Below are 17,538 nucleotides of genomic sequence, written 5' to 3'. Positions count from 1 at the left end.
CTACATGTTTTTTTCTTTATTTTTTCCTCCACCTCCCCTCCCCCCCCCCCAGTCCCCTCAATTAAACCAGCCCCAAGTGCTCCTCGCAACTGGACCCTGCCCCACTGTTCACAGTGTGAACAGCTTCTTCCTTACATCCAAGGGACCTCTGCATTCCCGGGGGTGCTACCAACGTGGCTGTGCAGCATGATGAGGTGGATGGTACCTGAGAGTCCCCTTCCATGCAGTGACATGGCAGTGGGCTACAAACAGGTTTGAGGGTTGAATGCCTCATTAATGTAAATGGCTGGGGCTGGGGAAAGGCATCTCTGGCACGTGCCTATGGGAAAGGCCTTGGGGCTCAGCCCCCACCTGTGACACAGGGACAGATGTGCATCGCCTTTCTTGTTCACCTTCCATTTTTTCAGGACATGAACTTACTCATCCTGACCCAGAAAAGTGTAATGAAATGGTGCCAGAGCAGATAAGGCAGAATCACAGAATGGCCTGGGTTGGAAGGAACCTCAAGGATCATGAATCTCCAACCCCCTACCACAGGCAGGGCCACCAACCTCCCCATTTAGTACCAGACCAGACTGCCCAGGGTCTCATCCCACCTGGCCTGGTGCTTTGACCTATACAGAGCACAGCCCCATTACCCCACTGCGTGCAGGGCACTGCAACTGAGCCCTGGAAAACCCTTAGTTAAGAACAGGGATGCTGGCACACAGCACAGTAAGCACAGAAATAGGGCAGCTGGACCACAGCAATAGGCAGGGGATATGGATATGAATGTGGATATGGGACAGGGGACATGGGACACCAGACATGGAATAGGGGACATGGATATGGGCATGAATATGAGACAAGAGACATGGGATGGGGGACATGGATGTGGACACGGACACTGACACAGGGGACATAGATACAGGACATGGGACATGGACACAGACATGGGGCATGCTCTGTCCCACCCGGTGCTCAGGGCACCACAGCTTGGGCACAGTTGTTGGCCGGCACTGTGCTGTGCTGAGCGCGGAGCACCGCGGAATGCAGCGCGGCGAGTTCCTTGCTAATGCGGCGCTTCCCCTGGCTCACACTGAGATCACGCTTCAGTTCAGAGCTGAGCTGGGACTCGTTCTGCTCCCAGCCTGGTTGCAACATAGCTGGAGCAGCAAACATGAAAACAGCCCGGCTCCAGGCCCACGGGTGGTGTGTTCAGGCATTCCGTCCTCTCCTGCATCCCAGTCTGTGTGTTGGTGCCCTCCAGTCAATCTGTGAACTCCAAATCAGACCCGGGGTTTTAAAGCTGACTGTCCAAGCTCAGTCCCATGCAGCATCCTGAGCCACGACCATTCCTCTGTCTCTTTCTCCTCATGTATTTTTTCCCCAGGTATGTTCCTTGAGATGGAAAAACGTCCGCATTCACTGCATTAACTCATCTGAAACTAAAAGCACGCTGCGGTGCCGGCGGAAGATGCAATCGCTGTGAAGCACGGCTAAAGCCCGCTGCGGCACAGAGTCACCATGAATCACGGTGTTTTCATAGGGCAATATTGCTACAGTTCTTCCTCTGTTATATTTTAAGACCTTCTCACCCAAGTTTACATAATCAATCCTGAAAGGTACAACGAGTTCCTTGAGGTAATTGCTGCGAGCAATCATCCCTCCGTCTCCTTCTCGTTATAAAAGTTCATTGGTCACAAAATATTTTACATATTATCCCCAGAGCATGGGAAAGGACCATAAAGCACTGCCCTGGGGCCCTCCACAGCACTCCCCCTCTATAGCACTGATGGATTATGGGCTGTGCCTCAGCAGCGCCGCACAGTCGCCACCAAGTTAATTTTTCTGCTAAAATTTTATGGCAGAAAGAGCAAATCGGGGCAGCCAATTCCCCATCACGTCACAGAGAACATCACCACCTGTGACAAACCCTTGTCTGAGTGCTGGCTGTTTTAAGGCACAAAGATGTGTGCAGCCATGGGTTGAGGTTCATTCACTGCTCAGTCTGTAGTTGAAATAAGGTTTGCCCCCCTCTCACTCTCTGAATCAAACAGGACCTCCCCATATCTGTGCTGTGCATGGAAAGAGTGTGCATGGAAACCACACCCCAGCAGCCCTGGCAGTGATCCCATCACCCCATCACCCCATCACCCCATCACTCTGCCTCCCCATCACCTCTCTGCCCCATCACATCACCTCCCCACCCCCATTGCCCCCTGTCTGCCCCTCGGTGTCACACAACACAGTGCATTGGGATGGCCCGGCAGCCCCGCGGGCAGCGATCCGGCTGTAAACCTCACCGGGCTCCATTTTACTGCCTGATCTTTGTAACGCAAACAGAGATTAGTTAAAAGGTTTTATATGCTGTGATTGCCCGTGTAACAGCTCTGCAGGTTGGATGCTCAGTATCTTTTGACTGCAACTTTACGGGCTGAAACTAAATTACTCGCTGTATTATTTTGTTTAATAATGGCGTTTCTGAAAGGGCACCTGATAAAGCAAGAGATTAAAGTGCTGAATTAGCCTCTTTGTACCATATATAGGAACAGGGGATGCCATTTCCATGGGCAGCACAGGACACACAGGTCAGGGCACTGCAGGCAGCGCTGCCTCCTTGGTCCCGTAGGGACATCAGGTGTCTGGATAGAAGTGATCAATGCAGCAGTGAGCAGTGTTGCACAGCACCCCGCAGCTCCTGCCCACTGGCACCAAGCAGCCCCTGTGTTGTGAACCAGCAGCGCTGTGCCAGGCTGTGGGGTGTGGGCAGCCTGGGGCCACGAATGCACAGTAACACCACGGCACCTGCAGCACTCTCTGGGTGTTTTCCCATCCCCTTGCTAGAGGCCACAGTGGGAGATCAGTGACACCAGGGTGACCTACCTCATCCTAGAAGCCACCCCAGGAGCCTTTTCCACCTTCATCATTACAACATTTTCACCTTCCCAGACACAACCAAGGCCAGCTGATACTTTCAGCACAGGCTGCCCCCGGATCCCATTTCCCAGCTGTGTTTAGCAGACACCAGCAGCGCTGCATGCCCTGCTGTGCAGAGTGGGAGCACAATGGTGTGGTGTGGGGGCACCGCCGCCTGCCTCCCAGCTGTGTTTTTAGCAGCAGGTTTCTGCTTATGAAATAAACTCTCTCAAGAAGCAAGTGAGGGACACGCCAGCAGGCCGAGCAAAACTCAAGGTCACCTCCATCACTGGCTGTGTTGAACCATCAGGGCTGCCAGTTCTGCTAGCAGACATTGTTCTGCAGGGAGATCAGCAGCAATAGAAGGGCAATTATTTTGACAGGACAGAGGTTATAGGCCGGGTGAGTGCTGGTGTTCACCACCAAACCTGTTCGTGCTGGCTTCACCTGAAAACACTGCTTAAATACGATCCTGCATTCCACGTCTGACCTCACGGCTGGAGGTGCGCTTGTGCAATTTAGAAATAAAAATCCCTTTTGTTCCCAAACAACCAAACGTGGGCACACTCCAGAAGGTCTGACCGAGTTCTGATCCAGCACGGTGCCGTGGTTACTTTGCCTAACAAGGAGCGACTGTGTTTTACAACGCTGAGCGGTGATTTATGGCTCTAAGGGCCTCATTCCCATTCCCTGATGGGGATGCGCCGGGCGTTATCCCCACACCGCGGCACTGCGGCTTTGCTATCGAGTCAGGGAGGCGGAGGTCCCTCGTCCCGGGCAGGAGGTGGCCACCGCTGCCTTCTGTTTAAGCATCAACACTCTCCATAGTCCGCACGTGAAGGCGGCGATGTACAAAACACCCTCGGGAAAGCGTGCCCAGCAGCGTCCTGCTGCTAAACACAGCTGCCAGGGGAGCTCCGGAGCAGAAAAGTGAGGGGGAAAAAAAAAGAAAAGAAAAGAAAAGAAAAAAAAATAAAAATAAAACGCCATAACCGATCTTATGGAGCCGTTCGGAACCGTCTGCGCTGTGCAGTTCGGCTGCGGTGCCAAAGCCCCCCGGCAATACGGGCACGGCGCACTAACAGCGCAGCCCACCCGGCCCCGGTGCGGGCCTCCTTCCAATGGGGCTCCGCCGCTCCCCCGTTGGGAAACACGCGGCGGGAGGCGCCTGCAGCGGAGGAGGCGCAGGACACGGGGCCGGGACGCGGGGAACAGCCCCGGGAGGAGCGCGGGCGGCGGCGCTGGGCGGCTCCGGATGCCGTGCGGGACACGGGGCGGGAGGAAGGGCGGGGCGCCGCGGGGCCCGGTGGCATCGGGGCTCAGCGCGACGGAGCAGGTACGGGCAGGGGGCGGCGGGGATGGGCAGCGCGGGGCCGGCTGCGGGCGGCGTATCATCCCCACCGCTTCTTTCCCACCCTACGGGCTCCGTCCTGCGGGGCTCGGGGGAGGCGGCGGCTCGGCGGAGCCCCGGTGGGAGCCGGGGACGGACGGACGGACGGGGGTGGAGGGGGTTGGTTGTTCCTGCGGGGCTGCCCCGCAGTGCTCGGAGAGCCGGGCAGAGCCGTGCGGAGCCGGGCAAGGAGCGCTGTGCGGGGCCGCCGGTCACCCAACGTCGGCTGCTAAAGCGTTCGTGAGAAATTACTTGGGGGTGAGCGGAGGGGGCTCAATAAGGCTCAATATTAAGAGCGTTAAGAGCGTTCTGCTGGTGTTCGGAGCCGAGCGGTGCGGAGCTCCAGGCATCTGTGAACAGCCCGAGCTGTAACGTTTAGCCTGTGCTGTTCTGCCTCCCACAGCTAAGGCTGAGGTTACCATCCCGGCAGGTGTAGCGCTGCTCGCAGAAGGAGGAAAAAAATATTTCAGCGTATTTCTTTGTTGACATTCGTTGTGGGATGAGAAACGCTCGCTCAGTCACGGAGTCCCTCGGGGTGAGCTGCCGGGCTGACACTCAGACACCGGCGGAGCTCCCGGTGCCAGCGGCGCGCTGGATGCGCTGCGCTGCTGGGCGCAGCCGGACTGATTTACCCTCTATTTACACACGGCTTTCATACCTTAATCTCACCGATAAGAGGTATGGAAATAGACCGCAGCTCTCTCTGAGCGTTCCTCTGTCCGCTGCCTTTGGGGACGCTCCTGTTCAGGGCCTGGGGGCAGCTGCCGGGGGCTCTGGCCCTCCGCACCATGGGATCTGCGTTGCTCAGTGCCCCGGCAGCGGAGCTGACTCTCAGCAATGTGACTGTGCTGCCGTGCGAGGAGTGAGGCTTCTCACTGCCCCTGGAGACAGTGATGCTGTGGGAAGTGGAGGGGCAGAAAGAGGTGGGATAGATGGGGGCACTTAACCCACTGCAGGGAGCCAGGTGGTGCTTTGCACCTCTGCCTGGTGCTGCTCCTCAGCGCTGCACACACTCAGCAAAGGCTGGGAGGCACATAGCAGGCATGAGCTGCTGGTTGCTGCCTTGTTGCAGAGGCAGAAAGCAGAGCAGAACCAACCCCACTGGACATGCTGTACCCTGGGCGTGGGGGCTCCATTGGCAGTGATGTGGTGCCACTCCACTTTCCTGCTAAATGCCATCCTGTGACCTTACAATGGGGTAAAAGCCTTTTCTGTGAGCTGCAAAAGCACCATTGGAGAGCATCACTGCCCTCCCCAGGAGGACATGGCCAACTCCTTGCTACCAGCTGCTGCTGCTGCAGCCCTGGAGAACACAGTGTGTGAGCAGAGAGCGGTGACTGCAGTATGTATCAGCAGAGAAAGTGTGCAGTAATTGCAGTATCAGGGCTGGGCGCTGCTGGGGTGATTTTATAGCCCCAGTATCACCCTACAGTTTCCAGCAGTGAGCTGAGTTTTGCTGATGTCTTTATTTCCTGTAAATGGTGACTGCCCTGGGAAGAGCCGGGAGCGAACTAAACACAGCCAGCACTGTCATTTCGTAACGTGGGAGCCTGATCTCACTGCTGAGGTGGAGGAGTTTCATTAGGATGGTGCTGGGATTGTGGCCACAGGGAGGTGAGGGCAGTGGCAGTGCCCTCTGAGATTGGATGGCAGGGGGAGTTTTTCACTCAGAGGACAGACAGGTCCTGTCCAGAGAGCTGTGCCCCATCCTTGCAGATGCCCAAGGCCATGGATGGGCACTGGGCAGCCTGAGCTGCTGCCTGCTTTATGGGTTGGCAACCCTTCCTGTGTGTTGGAAATGGATGATCTCCCAAGCCGTGTTATGATCCTATGAACATAACTTTAAAAGTGACAATGCCATCCTTCAGTGCAGTGTTTGTATGGCTGCTGAGCAGATGAAGCAAACTGGGAGGCTCCTGATCCTTAAACCCCATGTGAAGCTGCTTTGCCTTTGCTACCACAGTGCTTCTTCCCATTGCTGTCAGTAGCCAGGAACAGCGCATTCAGATTTGGCAGTTAAACAGAAATTAACTCAAGACGAAGACTAAATGTGTGCATGACACCCATAGAACTGAACAAAGAGGCAGGCAGGCTCAAGCCTGGCAGCAGGGACTTCATTCAGATACAAAAGTGCAGCATTTGCTGCCTTGTGTCTCAGGTTGTGCCTCAATGGAAATAGTACTGTATGAGCACAAGATGCTGTGATGGGCTCAACACTGATCTCTGGTTCTGTTCTCCCACAGCTGAGGGCTGAGGAATCCTCCAGGTAACTGACTGTTTTGAAATCCTGCCCCAGGATATTAAGATTTAGTAACACAAATTCTCGCCTTAAAAACAGCAGCACAAAATGTTCTATTTACTCACAATATGAATGTAAAATATGCAGCATCCCTCACATGAGCGGTGGAAACATACCGATATTATCTTAAAGACAAAGGAATTTGGTGGGGAAAAAAAAAAACACACATCTATTGTTCTTCTTGTAGCAGGCAGCACATACTGAGCAGCATTCTTGGTCCTGGGAAAGAGTCTGCCCTTTCTACATCCTCAACCCGACCCCCCCCCAACCACTGCTCTGGTATCCCTGAATACTTTCTCCTCATCCATTTAAGAAATACTCCATTGAGCCCCATGAGCACTAAGCCCAGTCCCACTGCAGCTTGTGATCAGCTCCCATGGTCTGTCCCACATCCCCCCAGGCTGTGACCCACAGCCATGTCAGCACACAGCAATGCAAGCCCTGTGTTTCCCAGCAGCTGCTCTGACCTCATTTTCCCACTTGCAGACAACAGGATGAATCTGAAGAAATATTTTGTCCGGGCCCTGCACCGCCTCCAGAAGGGCCCTGGCTACACCTACAAGGAGCTGCTGGTCTGGTACTGCGACAACACCAACACGCATGGCCCTAAGCGCATCATCAAGGAGGGGCCAAAGAAGAAAGTAATGTGGTTCTTCCTAACGCTGCTCTTCGCCTCCTTGGTCTTCTGGCAGTGGGGAATCCTCATCAACACCTACCTTTCCTACAACGTCACCTCATCGCTCTCTATTGGCTTTAAGACCATGAAGTTCCCAGCAGTCACAGTCTGCAATGCCAACCCTTTCAAGTAAGCTGTGCTTCCTCCAGCTCACCCCACATTAGCACACTCAGTTGTGTTGCTGGCCAAAGATCCGTGGGTCTGTTCCTGGCTCAGATGCATTAGGAGCATCAGTGAAAATGGTTCTTTGACTCACGGAGTGGCACAGAAAAGCAAACAAATGAGCACAATATAAAAACAATTGGCTGAGATCCAGAGAAGGGTTTGTGTACCTGCGGGTTTGTCTGTTCTCATTACCGTATCAGTTAATCTAATAATGGTTATTGCCTCCTTGTAAACTTTCCCTGGCTCAGAAAAAAAACTTGAAGTTCAACTAACTTGTCACAATCCAAATCAGTCTCGTGATCTCTCCCCACAATCCCTTTCTTTCTTTTTCCTTGCCATGAACGTCTCTCTTATCACACACACTCAGCCATTAACAGCTAGTTAAACAGCAGTATCAGCCCTGAGCTACAGTAATATAATTCAGCTGTGATTTCAAAGGAGCAACAGATCTTTGGTGGAGTCACTTCAAATTTATACCCGTGCAATAGAGTCATGCAAGGCCAGATGCTCCCGACTGACACATGGGGATAAGTTGGTTTTTCCTCTCTCCTTGCAAGAAGTGTTTTGTGTAAACTACAGCAAATCACTGCAATAGAGCCGTGCAGTTCTGTGTGAACACAACAGATTTGGCAGCACAGGGTCCCTGTGGCTCTGGCTGCCGGTACATCCTGCTGCTGTGCAGCACATCTGCAGCACGGGGTGTTCCTAGTGTGGGGGCTGCCATGCACTGCTACCCTCCCCATGTGTCCCTGCAGGTACTCAGAGGTGAGGCCCCTGCTGAAGGAGCTGGACAAGCTCATTGAGGCGGCGCTGGAGAGGATCCTGCAGCCCACACATGGGGACCCCATCTCACCCCTGCTGCTGAACAGCAGCAACGCCACTGATGGGCTGGACCTGGAGCTCTGGAACCAGATCCCGCTGGTGCTCATCGATGAGCAGGACAAGGACAACCCAGTCATCGTGGAGATCTTTGAGACCAACCAGAGCGCTGCAGGGAACCAGACTGCTGCTCCTCCTGCCTCTACCAACACGACGTCTGAGGAGAAGAAGTACAAACTGGCGGTGAAGCTGGTAAGGGGGTGCTGCAGAAAGCCTATAGCTGAAAGTATTTCTAAGCCCCTATGTGATGATCACTGTAAGCACGGGTTGGTAACTTCTGGGGCCAACTTGTCCAACAGAGAAATGCCCCAGGGAAGTGTCTGCTGAGCACACCCAGCTGAGACCGCTGCTTCCACAGCTCCCCTGTTTGCTCTCACGAGGACAGTGGATGGGGTGGCATGGAGCAGGGTGTGCCCTGGGGGGGAATGGGGAGACCTGACCGTGTGTGTCTCCAGTGCAGCCACCAGGGCTCCAACAACTGCACCTACAGGAACTTCACCAGCGCGGCGCAGGCGGTGACCGAGTGGTACATCCTGCAGTCCACCAGCATCCTGTCCAAAGTGCCGCTGCAGGAGAGGATTAGGATGGGATACCAGGCAGAAGACATGATCCTGGCGTGTCTCTATGGGGCCGAACCCTGCAACTACAAGTAGGTGGATGCTGAGCATCCTGCCCTTCCTGGCACACAGGGATGGTGTGGGATGCTAAAGGCGTGACAGCCTTTTTGTATCTCAGTTAATGGAAAGATCTCCACTGGTCCTTAAGTCTAATGGCAGTTCCCAGAGGCTTTCAGGACATGATCCTGGCTGTAACAGTATTAGAGGATAGCACTGGCTTGGTTTTGGATGGGCTGTTTGGCTTGTGACTTACCAACACCCATGAGGGCTTCCTGAGGTATTTAGCAATAGTCAGCTGCCAGCAATTTCACTCTCTTTTTCACAAGGCTCTAAGAGATGCATTTTATCCATCTCTGTTTCTTGTGAATGCCAAATTTACACACAGTTTTGATAAACATGGGTGCACAGCAGCAGCTCAGGCTGCAGGCAGCCCTGCCAGCAATGCCACTTCTGCACAGAGAACAACAGAGAACTATTGTCCAAGAGTGAGGTGTAACACCAGCCGAAGCCTGTTAGCAGAGCTCAGAGCAAGCCAGTATTTTTTGGTCTCATCTGCATGACAAAGTATTCCTTTCCATTACGACAAATCGTTATCCTCACCAGCTGCACTTCAGCCCATGCCAGTACCTGGCTTTTCTTCTTTTCAACAGCAGATTGATTGAAATTAAGTCAGCTGAAATTTCTATGCAAGTGTTGAACAAATGAAGCAATTTAAAGCGAATCCCAGACCTAGCTGCCCAAATCCAGCCTCACCAGATGCAGTATTCTATAACCTTTAAGTTCTCCCCGAGTCACAGTTTGACGTGTATGATTCTTCCAGGAATTTCACCCAAATTTATCACCCAGACCACGGTAACTGCTACATCTTTAACTGGGGCATGGACAAAGAGGCTTTGAATTCTTCCAACCCAGGAGCCGAGTTTGGTAAGAGAAAGCTCCATTGAAGCAGGAGGAGTTAAAGGAACAGAAGTGCTGGGAACTTCTGTTACCAGTAACAGATCTATGATGTCTGTTTCTCTAGATCACTAGAGCAGGGAGTAACTTTTCCAGGGGGGGATAAGCTCCCAACAGGGAACTTGACTGCATAGAGACAATTGGTGTGACTGCAGCTAGCAGAAGCATAACGTCTGACCAGCCAAAGCATGAGGGAATGGCTGAACATTCAATGGGATGCTTCCATTCTGTGCATTTGCCATTTATTTAAGCACACATAAGGGCAATGCAACAGACAGATGCAGGTTCTCCCCTCAAGGGATGGAGATTCCTGTGCACAGGGAGAGGAAAAGATGCTCGTAGTACTGTTTAACCAAAGACTCCAGTTTCCTGCTCTGATTATTTTGCCTGCTGTCACAGGGCTGAAGTTAATCCTGGACATCAGCCAGCAGGACTACATCCCCTACCTGTCGTCTGCCGCTGGGGCACGGCTGATGCTGCACCAACAGAAGAGCTTCCCTTTCCTTAAGGATCAGGGCATCTATGCAATGGCTGGGACAGAAACCTCCATCGGTGTGTTAGTGGTATGTGTGGCATTCCTCTAGAGCAGATTGTCTGAGAATAATGTTATCTGATGGGACCGCAACCAAGTTTGTTTTAAGTCTTGGCTGAACTGGCTCAAACCAAAAGAGTCAAGGCACACACTAGCTGTGGGCTGGAACGGTTTATGGAGACTTTTATGTAACTGTCCTGGCAAAGTGCTTTATCAAAGCCTTACGGGAGCCCTGGAAAGCGTAGCTCCTCCTGTGCGTGCTGGCATAGCTCAGAGCTTTGCTGTTTGGGTTTTCCTGCAGGATGAGCTGGAGCGGATGGGCTATCCCTACAGCGACTGCACCATGAACGGGTCTGACGTCCCAGTAAAGAACCTCTACAGCGAATACAATACTTCCTATTCCATACAGGTAAAACGGGACTGTAAATCAAACACGGCTTTTAAGGAAAATCCTCAGAACAGTTACAATTTGTGCCAGACATGCCAGGTTCCCACAGCCTCAGCAACAACAGCAAAGGAAGCGCAGTAATTCAGAACTCGAGTCTGAGCATGCAGCAGCCCCAGGTTTGGAAACAATCTGGTGGAAATAATGCTGTGTCGCAGGATGAAAACCTAATAACACAATTATTAAGACTTACATCAAGAGGTTAGTAATGCTGCTTTGGCAGATAACCACCTTTCTCACTGCCATGCAGCTCACGCAGCAAGGAATAGGGTTTATCCCAGCTGCGATGAATGCTGCAGGGATTGCTCCCTGCTCCTCCTAATCCTTCTCAAGAGAAATAAGTCCCTTCTCACGCTGAGAAGGCCACTTGTTTTGTGCGGGATGTGAAGACAGAGCTTTGTCTTTTCTTCACTTTAAAATTGGGATGAGAAAGTTGAGTGTTTGTAAACCTTGACTCCCTAATAAAAACAGTGCAAACAGGGAGCGCTGGTTAATTTGTAACAGGCTGTAACAGAAGGGAGAAGCAGTTCTGAGGGTGAGACCCCGCAATAAGGAAAACATCAAAACCATTTTGGGGTTATTTACAGATGGCTGAGGGATACATCTCAGATGGGCTGAAGGGCTTTGGTTAGCGAGGTTAGACATATATATATATATTTCTGACTTTATGTAATTCCAATAAGTGGATCACTTCACCTTTTCTTCTAAGATGCTTGTATAACCTTTAAGTAAATACTTGAAATGATTGCATTATTACTTAGAAGTTGCTAAATGCTCACCATGCTCCTGTGCCCACATCATTATGTCCCTTCAGAGACCCCTCAGCAAAACCTTTTCCATAGCAAACTCTACACACATTTCATGCCACGCAGACGCTCTCCACTTGCCCTGCCTTGCCAAAGCTCTTCAATTCAATTACCTTCTCATAGACTTTGTTATTGCTTTGTGCATTGTTTCATGACAAATCCCACTCGGATCTCTGCTGATTAACGTCACACCTCGCTGAGCTGACGGCACTACAGCTGCTCTCCGTTCCAGGAGAGAAGCAGATGCCCAGATGAGATCATTCCGAGTTCTAAAACCTGCTCTTTATGTCAAAATGTTCCTAAAGCCTTGGCTTTAAAGTGAAAACCAGCCCTTTGTCAGCACGCAATAGGAAGCCCGGAGACAACACGTATCTGTGGATAAAATAAGGCATTTTTATTCCATTTTGGAATCTCTAAATCGCTGCCACAAAACCCTACAATAACTCCTTCTATACCTGCAAGGAGAATTACCTCTATTTTACTTGCCACTAAAATGTGCTAAAATCCAGAGTAGTAGTAAAAATGCACTGTAAGGAAAAGCGTCATTGCAGAGCAACTTTAAACATGCTGGCTAATTCACCCACCTCATCATCCCGGTGCATCCCCCACTGGATGACTGATTGGAGGGGCTACAGCACAGCCCCACAGCAGCAGCAGAGCCCCACAGCAGTGCTGGCCTCTAACCACACACAGCCCCAGAGCATTCTGCTCTGTGCAGGAGAACCAGAGTAAGGAGTGTGCCTGGAGCAGGGCAGTTCTCAAAGCAACACAGGAAAGTCCATTCCCCTTGTAAGCAGCTCCCTGTTCCCTTTTTCCAGGCTTGCCTGCGCTCCTGTTTCCAGAACCACATGACGGAAACCTGTGGATGTGGTCACTACATGTTTCCTTTACCAGAAGAAGTAACTTACTGCAATAACGAAGATAACCCTGGCTGGGGTAAGGACATGGAAAAGTCAACCACACAGCTCCCAGGGCACGCGAGTGAGGAGGGAGGGATCAGACCATGCATCGCTGCTGCTGCAAGTCCTGCAGCTGAACTGCTTTGGCTGGCACTGCCCTTGCTCCGCTCTGAGTTTCTCTTAGAGGGAAGAAAGCAAACTCGTGCAGCATGCTCATATTGAAATACTGAGTAGGGGGAATTAACACAATCCAGTAAGTGGGGTTCTTATCTAAACCAATGCTGTGACTTCTTCTCACCAAACAGCGTATTGCTATTCGTCACTGAGATCCAGCATAAAGCACAGACAAATTTGCATTGACTCTTGTAAGGAAACGTGCAAGTAAGTGCTTAAACCACTTCTGGCAGCTGTAACGGTGGAGGGAATCCTGCATTTCATCTCCCATCAATCCTCACCTCTTTAAAGTTGCAGAAACCCACATGGGGCTGCTGTCTAAACAGCACTGAAGTCCCAGTGACTCCCAACAGGGGAAGCCCAGTACTCACACTCTCCTTTCCTCTTTCCAGTGACACGCAGTACAAGATGACCATCTCCATGGCAGATTGGCCCTCTGAGGCTTCCGAGGTAACTCCAGTTTCTTGTTTTGAAGCAGCCATTAATAACCACCTGTTGGTAACCGCGTGAATCACTCTGTATTTTTAGAGCTAATGTTCAGGTAGCCAGAGCCTCGGTGCTCAATTACACACGTTCAGCCAGCAAACAGAGCCTGGCACCAGGGGTGAAACGCTACGGTGGCACAGCCTTGCGCAACCCTTCCTCGTGCTGTTAATGCAACAGAGCTGCATTAGAACAGGACTATTCAGGACAGGTTTCCTCCTTCGCTGGGCTCCTGCCCTGGCAAGTGCTCAGCCAGAATGCTGCTCCTTGGCTCTGAACGAGTTCTGTTTTCCTAGGACTGGATTTTCCATATTTTGTCTTATGAAAGGGATATGTCAACAAATGTGACTCTGGACAGGTAAGTGAAAGGAACAACCACTTTATCTTCTCTACTGCGCCTGTTAACATTAGATTTACATGAGCCTTGGCCACCAGCCAGAGCACACGCGCTAACGCAGACGGGAGAACAAGCTGTGGCACGCGCTTGCCTGGAAGATACATAAAGCGATCCTCAGCTGCGCTTCATGCACTTGCTCTGCTCCCCATCAGAATGAGCTGGGCCAGACACAAACCCAAACATGCAGTTAAAGCAAAAGGAATGTTAACCACACATACCCAATTGGTTGCATGCAGCAGCCTGAAGCGCTGAGCTGCTGGGGTTCAGCTCCTGGATGGCTGCATGTGGCCCTTTATACCCATGTAGGCTCTGCCAACAGTAGCAGGACGGGGCTGCACCGATGAGTTATCCACTGATAACCAAAGCCCTGAATTATGGGGAGGAAAGGAATGGCCAGATGTGGGAGCACAGACAGCTCCCACAGCACTCACTGCTTAGCCTGCCTGACAAGCCAGTTCTTGTGGAGGCCTTGCATTAACCCACACATTGCAACACAGCCCTCTGGGGTGGTACAAAGCCCTAACCCAGTCCTGCCCTCATGCCGGGCCTTGGAAACAAAACAGAGCGAAACAAAGAGATGCTCAACTTGTGCACGGTGAGCAAACACCCACCAGCACCACCCAGGCTCCCACATGCTGTATGTGTGCTGCGACCCACTGAGTGCAGGGCAGATAGCGAGCAAAGACTAGCTGGGACTCAGGCCACCAGTTCCTTCCATACCCACACAGCACAAGCAGCCAGGACAGAGCAGGAGCTCTGCACTGATTAAGGCAGGTAGGGAAAACCCAATCAGACAGCCCCACAGAAGGCTCTGGGTGCACACGTGTTTGCTCAGGAGCAGAGTCATATCTGTCCCCCAGCACGTGCTTCACAGCCAGGAGCACTTCTTAACCTTTCCCTGCACCAGGCAGAGGTTTGCATTGCAAGCAGTTACAGCATGGCTTGGAGCAGCCCATCCCCACGTGCAGACGAGATGCACGCGTGGGACACCTGCAGTGCAGGTTTGCTTGGAGCTCCCACTTTGTGTGTTACAGGAATGGCATCATCAAGCTGAACATTTACTTCCAGGAGTACAACTACCGGACCATCTCAGAGTCAGCTGCCACCACGGTGAGTGTCCACATGGTGCTGGTGCAGTGCCATGAGCTCGGCCTTAATCACACCTCCTCCCTGCTCCTACCTGCAGATCGTGTGGTTGCTGTCGAGCCTGGGAGGTCAGTTTGGGTTCTGGATGGGGGGCTCCGTGCTGTGCCTCATTGAGTTCGGGGAAATCATCATCGACTCACTGTGGATCACCGTAATCAACATTATCAGCTGGTGCAAGGGCCTGAAGCAGAAGCGTGCGCAGGCACGGTACCCAGACATGCCACCAACAGTGTCAGAGCTGGTGGAGGCTCACACCAACCTGGGCTTCCAGCACGAGGAGACCAGCACTGCGATGCAGGGAGAGGCACTGCCCCCTGAGCCCGGCACCCCCCCACCCAACTACGACTCACTGCGTGTGCAGACACCGCACAACCCGGGCACAGACAGTGACACTGAGGGTGAAGAGCAGCATCCTGCAGCCAACCACCAAGGGGATGTCTCGGTTTGGGCTGAGTGACCATCAGAGCTCCATCCAAATCAGGGAGCCAGCAGCCCTCACCTCCTCCCCTTCCCTCAGACACTCACTGAAGAAGCTCTATCTAATAAATCCTGTAGTAAATTTCAGTCAGCATCATGCTCTTGGAGCTGGTATGCATTGGTTCTAGTATACAGGAGTGGGTTGCTACTTCTCTACAACACAACATGGTTGTGCACAGCTCCGGCTCAGTGGGTGCTGAGCTTCTGGGAGCAACAGAGCTGGAAGATGCTGGGGCCAAGGAGGCAGTGCTGGCTGGCAGTGCAGGCAGGCATTGCTACAGCCCACTGGTTGGGGACAGCATGCCCAGTGCTCCAAGGGGTCTGCACTGAGAGCTGAACTGGGACCACAGGATCTAAGCTGCTTTTGGCTTGAGGTCATGGTATTTCCATGTCTAAGTGACGCTAATGTAAACAGAGTGGAAAGAACATCCCTCTGCTGCTTGGAGGCCTCGCACACTCTGTTTGTAGTCTGGGTTTGCTGCTCAGGAACTGTTAATGCTGCCTGCAGGTGGGCATGCCAGTTAATGTGTGTCAGAGATAAATACTCCAGACGCGATAAAGCTTCAGGTGCAGGGAGGAAGTGCCAAGCCATTCACAGTGCTATTCTCAGCAATAAACAAACAAATTCATTGAAAAGTCTCTATTGGAGAAGTTCCTGCTGGCACCAGGCGCTGAGCAGCAGCTCGTGGGCAAGGGGCTGATCTGGGAACATTGGTTCCCATGCCTGGCTGGGTTCACACCATGCATTCCCCAGGGCCACTGTGCCCACCACCACCACCACCACCTCCTCCTCCACACCAATGATCTGCTTTATTGAAGTACCTGTGCACAACCTCAAGAGGAAACATGATCGTGTGGGTAAATCACAGGGCCAGGAACATGATGTCCTGGGCATGGTTCCCAGCACAGCAACCGCGGGTCCCAGCACCTCCCTGCCCGCGGGTCTCAGAGCTGCCCACAGAGGCAGCGAGCCCAGCTGCCACCAACCACCTCCCACGGCGCTCCCATGTCTGGACACACATCCATAGCACAAAGCACCTCATCTCGTGCACACTGAGCACCCAACTGTGACAACTGGGCACCAAAACAGGTGGGGTGAAACGCTGACCTGGACGCAGCCGCTTCTTGCGGAGCTCACTGTTGTTTTGCCCATTTCTGTTACTGCCATTTGCACAGCCCGTTTCCTCTGTTTCCAACAGGTGAGGGGTCCCAGCCTGCACACACACACAGGTGGAAGCACGGGTCAGAAAAGCAAAGTTCTTGAAATCCCAGCAGCCTCCCGTGACAAGCTGTTCTTAAAGCAGGAGGCTGTTCCAGGTTGCCACATTCACATGGGCTGGAACCAGTTACCACTGCCCACAGCTTTTATGCTTACATTTCCTTTCCTGCGCCTATCAACAAACAAAGAAAGATACAGAGGGACAGATTTACCTTGACTAATTGCCTGGAGCATGAAGTCCCTGAGTGTTCAAACAGTAAATTGATTTCACGGCTCAAGTTCCTTTGGCTACTGAAGGGCTGAAGAAGTGATGGGTCTCCAGGTCCAGGCTTCATGTGATCAGCAAGCGGGGGCTACGCCTCACCATCCCCATAGGAAAATGCCTTCACGTGGCCCACCGTGGTGTTACAGGCATAGAAGGCGAGGAGCTGAAGGGAGCAGGTATATGAAGAACAACCAGCATCACAATTTCTTACTGTCATACCTACATCTGCAATTATGAGCACTGTTGCTTCCTACTATTCACCTACTGGGGACAATGATTCCTTTGCTTAAGCTACACTATCACTGATGTATCTCAGCTGCAAGGAACTTCAGCATTCAAAAACTGACAAAAGTCAGTCCCTTAATTACAAGTGCACACAGCCGTGAGATAACAAAGCACTAGAATATTCATTGCCTTAACTCAGTCTTAAAAGTTTCACGATGAGATGCTTTTAGACACACCGGGAATATTCACAGCCCTGACTTGAGCTGCTGCTGCCACACTGAGCACAAGGCAGCTCCAGCCCCAGCAACTTCAGCTCCAGGCACCTTTGGCCCCAGCTGGGTGCCTGCCCGGGGCCATTTGCCCTCTGCACTGCAGTAACAGCAGGTGAGACAGCCACAGAAACCCTCACTTTCCAGTTGCGAGGCAGGAGAAAGATGGGAGAGGCACAAACAATGAGATTCGCCCCTTCTCACCCCAATGGCAAATTGGAACAGCGTGTACTCTGGCAGGACAGGGACAGTTTACTATTCCAGTTACTGCTGGTTTATTGAGGGCGTCTGACAACTAATAAAAGTGGAAAGTGTCTCAGGTA

The 17,538-nt window shown here is 52.3% G+C and overlaps 1 protein-coding gene across 3 annotated transcripts; it reads left to right on the top strand.

The window, feature by feature from the left end:
- The first annotated feature begins 4,004 nt into the window (after positions 1 to 4,004).
- SCNN1B (sodium channel epithelial 1 subunit beta) lies at positions 4,005 to 15,324 on the top strand. Of its 3 annotated transcripts, XM_085514115.1 has the most exons (14): positions 4,005 to 4,234; positions 7,074 to 7,164; positions 7,280 to 7,392; positions 8,184 to 8,499; positions 8,763 to 8,956; positions 9,745 to 9,848; positions 10,278 to 10,441; positions 10,712 to 10,819; positions 12,480 to 12,597; positions 12,866 to 12,941; positions 13,127 to 13,184; positions 13,514 to 13,575; positions 14,649 to 14,724; positions 14,801 to 15,324. In XM_085514115.1, exons 1-14 carry the CDS (start codon positions 4,020 to 4,022, stop codon positions 15,215 to 15,217), a joined length of 2,112 nt encoding a protein of 703 aa, XP_085370241.1. In that variant the 5' UTR covers positions 4,005 to 4,019; the 3' UTR covers positions 15,218 to 15,324. The 3 variants fall into 3 exon arrangements, with proteins under 3 accessions (XP_085370241.1, XP_015732497.2, XP_085370242.1); XM_015877011.2 differs by having other exon boundaries at positions 4,109 to 4,234; positions 7,074 to 7,392; XM_085514116.1 differs by lacking the exons at positions 4,005 to 4,234; positions 7,074 to 7,164; positions 7,280 to 7,392 and having other exon boundaries at positions 8,362 to 8,499; positions 8,798 to 8,956.
- Positions 15,325 to 17,538: the final 2,214 nt, after the last annotated feature.

Source organism: Coturnix japonica, chromosome 13 (assembly GCF_054131305.1).
Source record: "Coturnix japonica strain WE chromosome 13, WE-NBRP24, whole genome shotgun sequence".
NCBI lineage: Eukaryota > Metazoa > Chordata > Aves > Galliformes > Phasianidae > Coturnix > Coturnix japonica.
The sequence above is the reverse complement of the archived record's forward strand: the minus strand, read 5'-3'. Positions and strand labels throughout refer to the sequence as shown.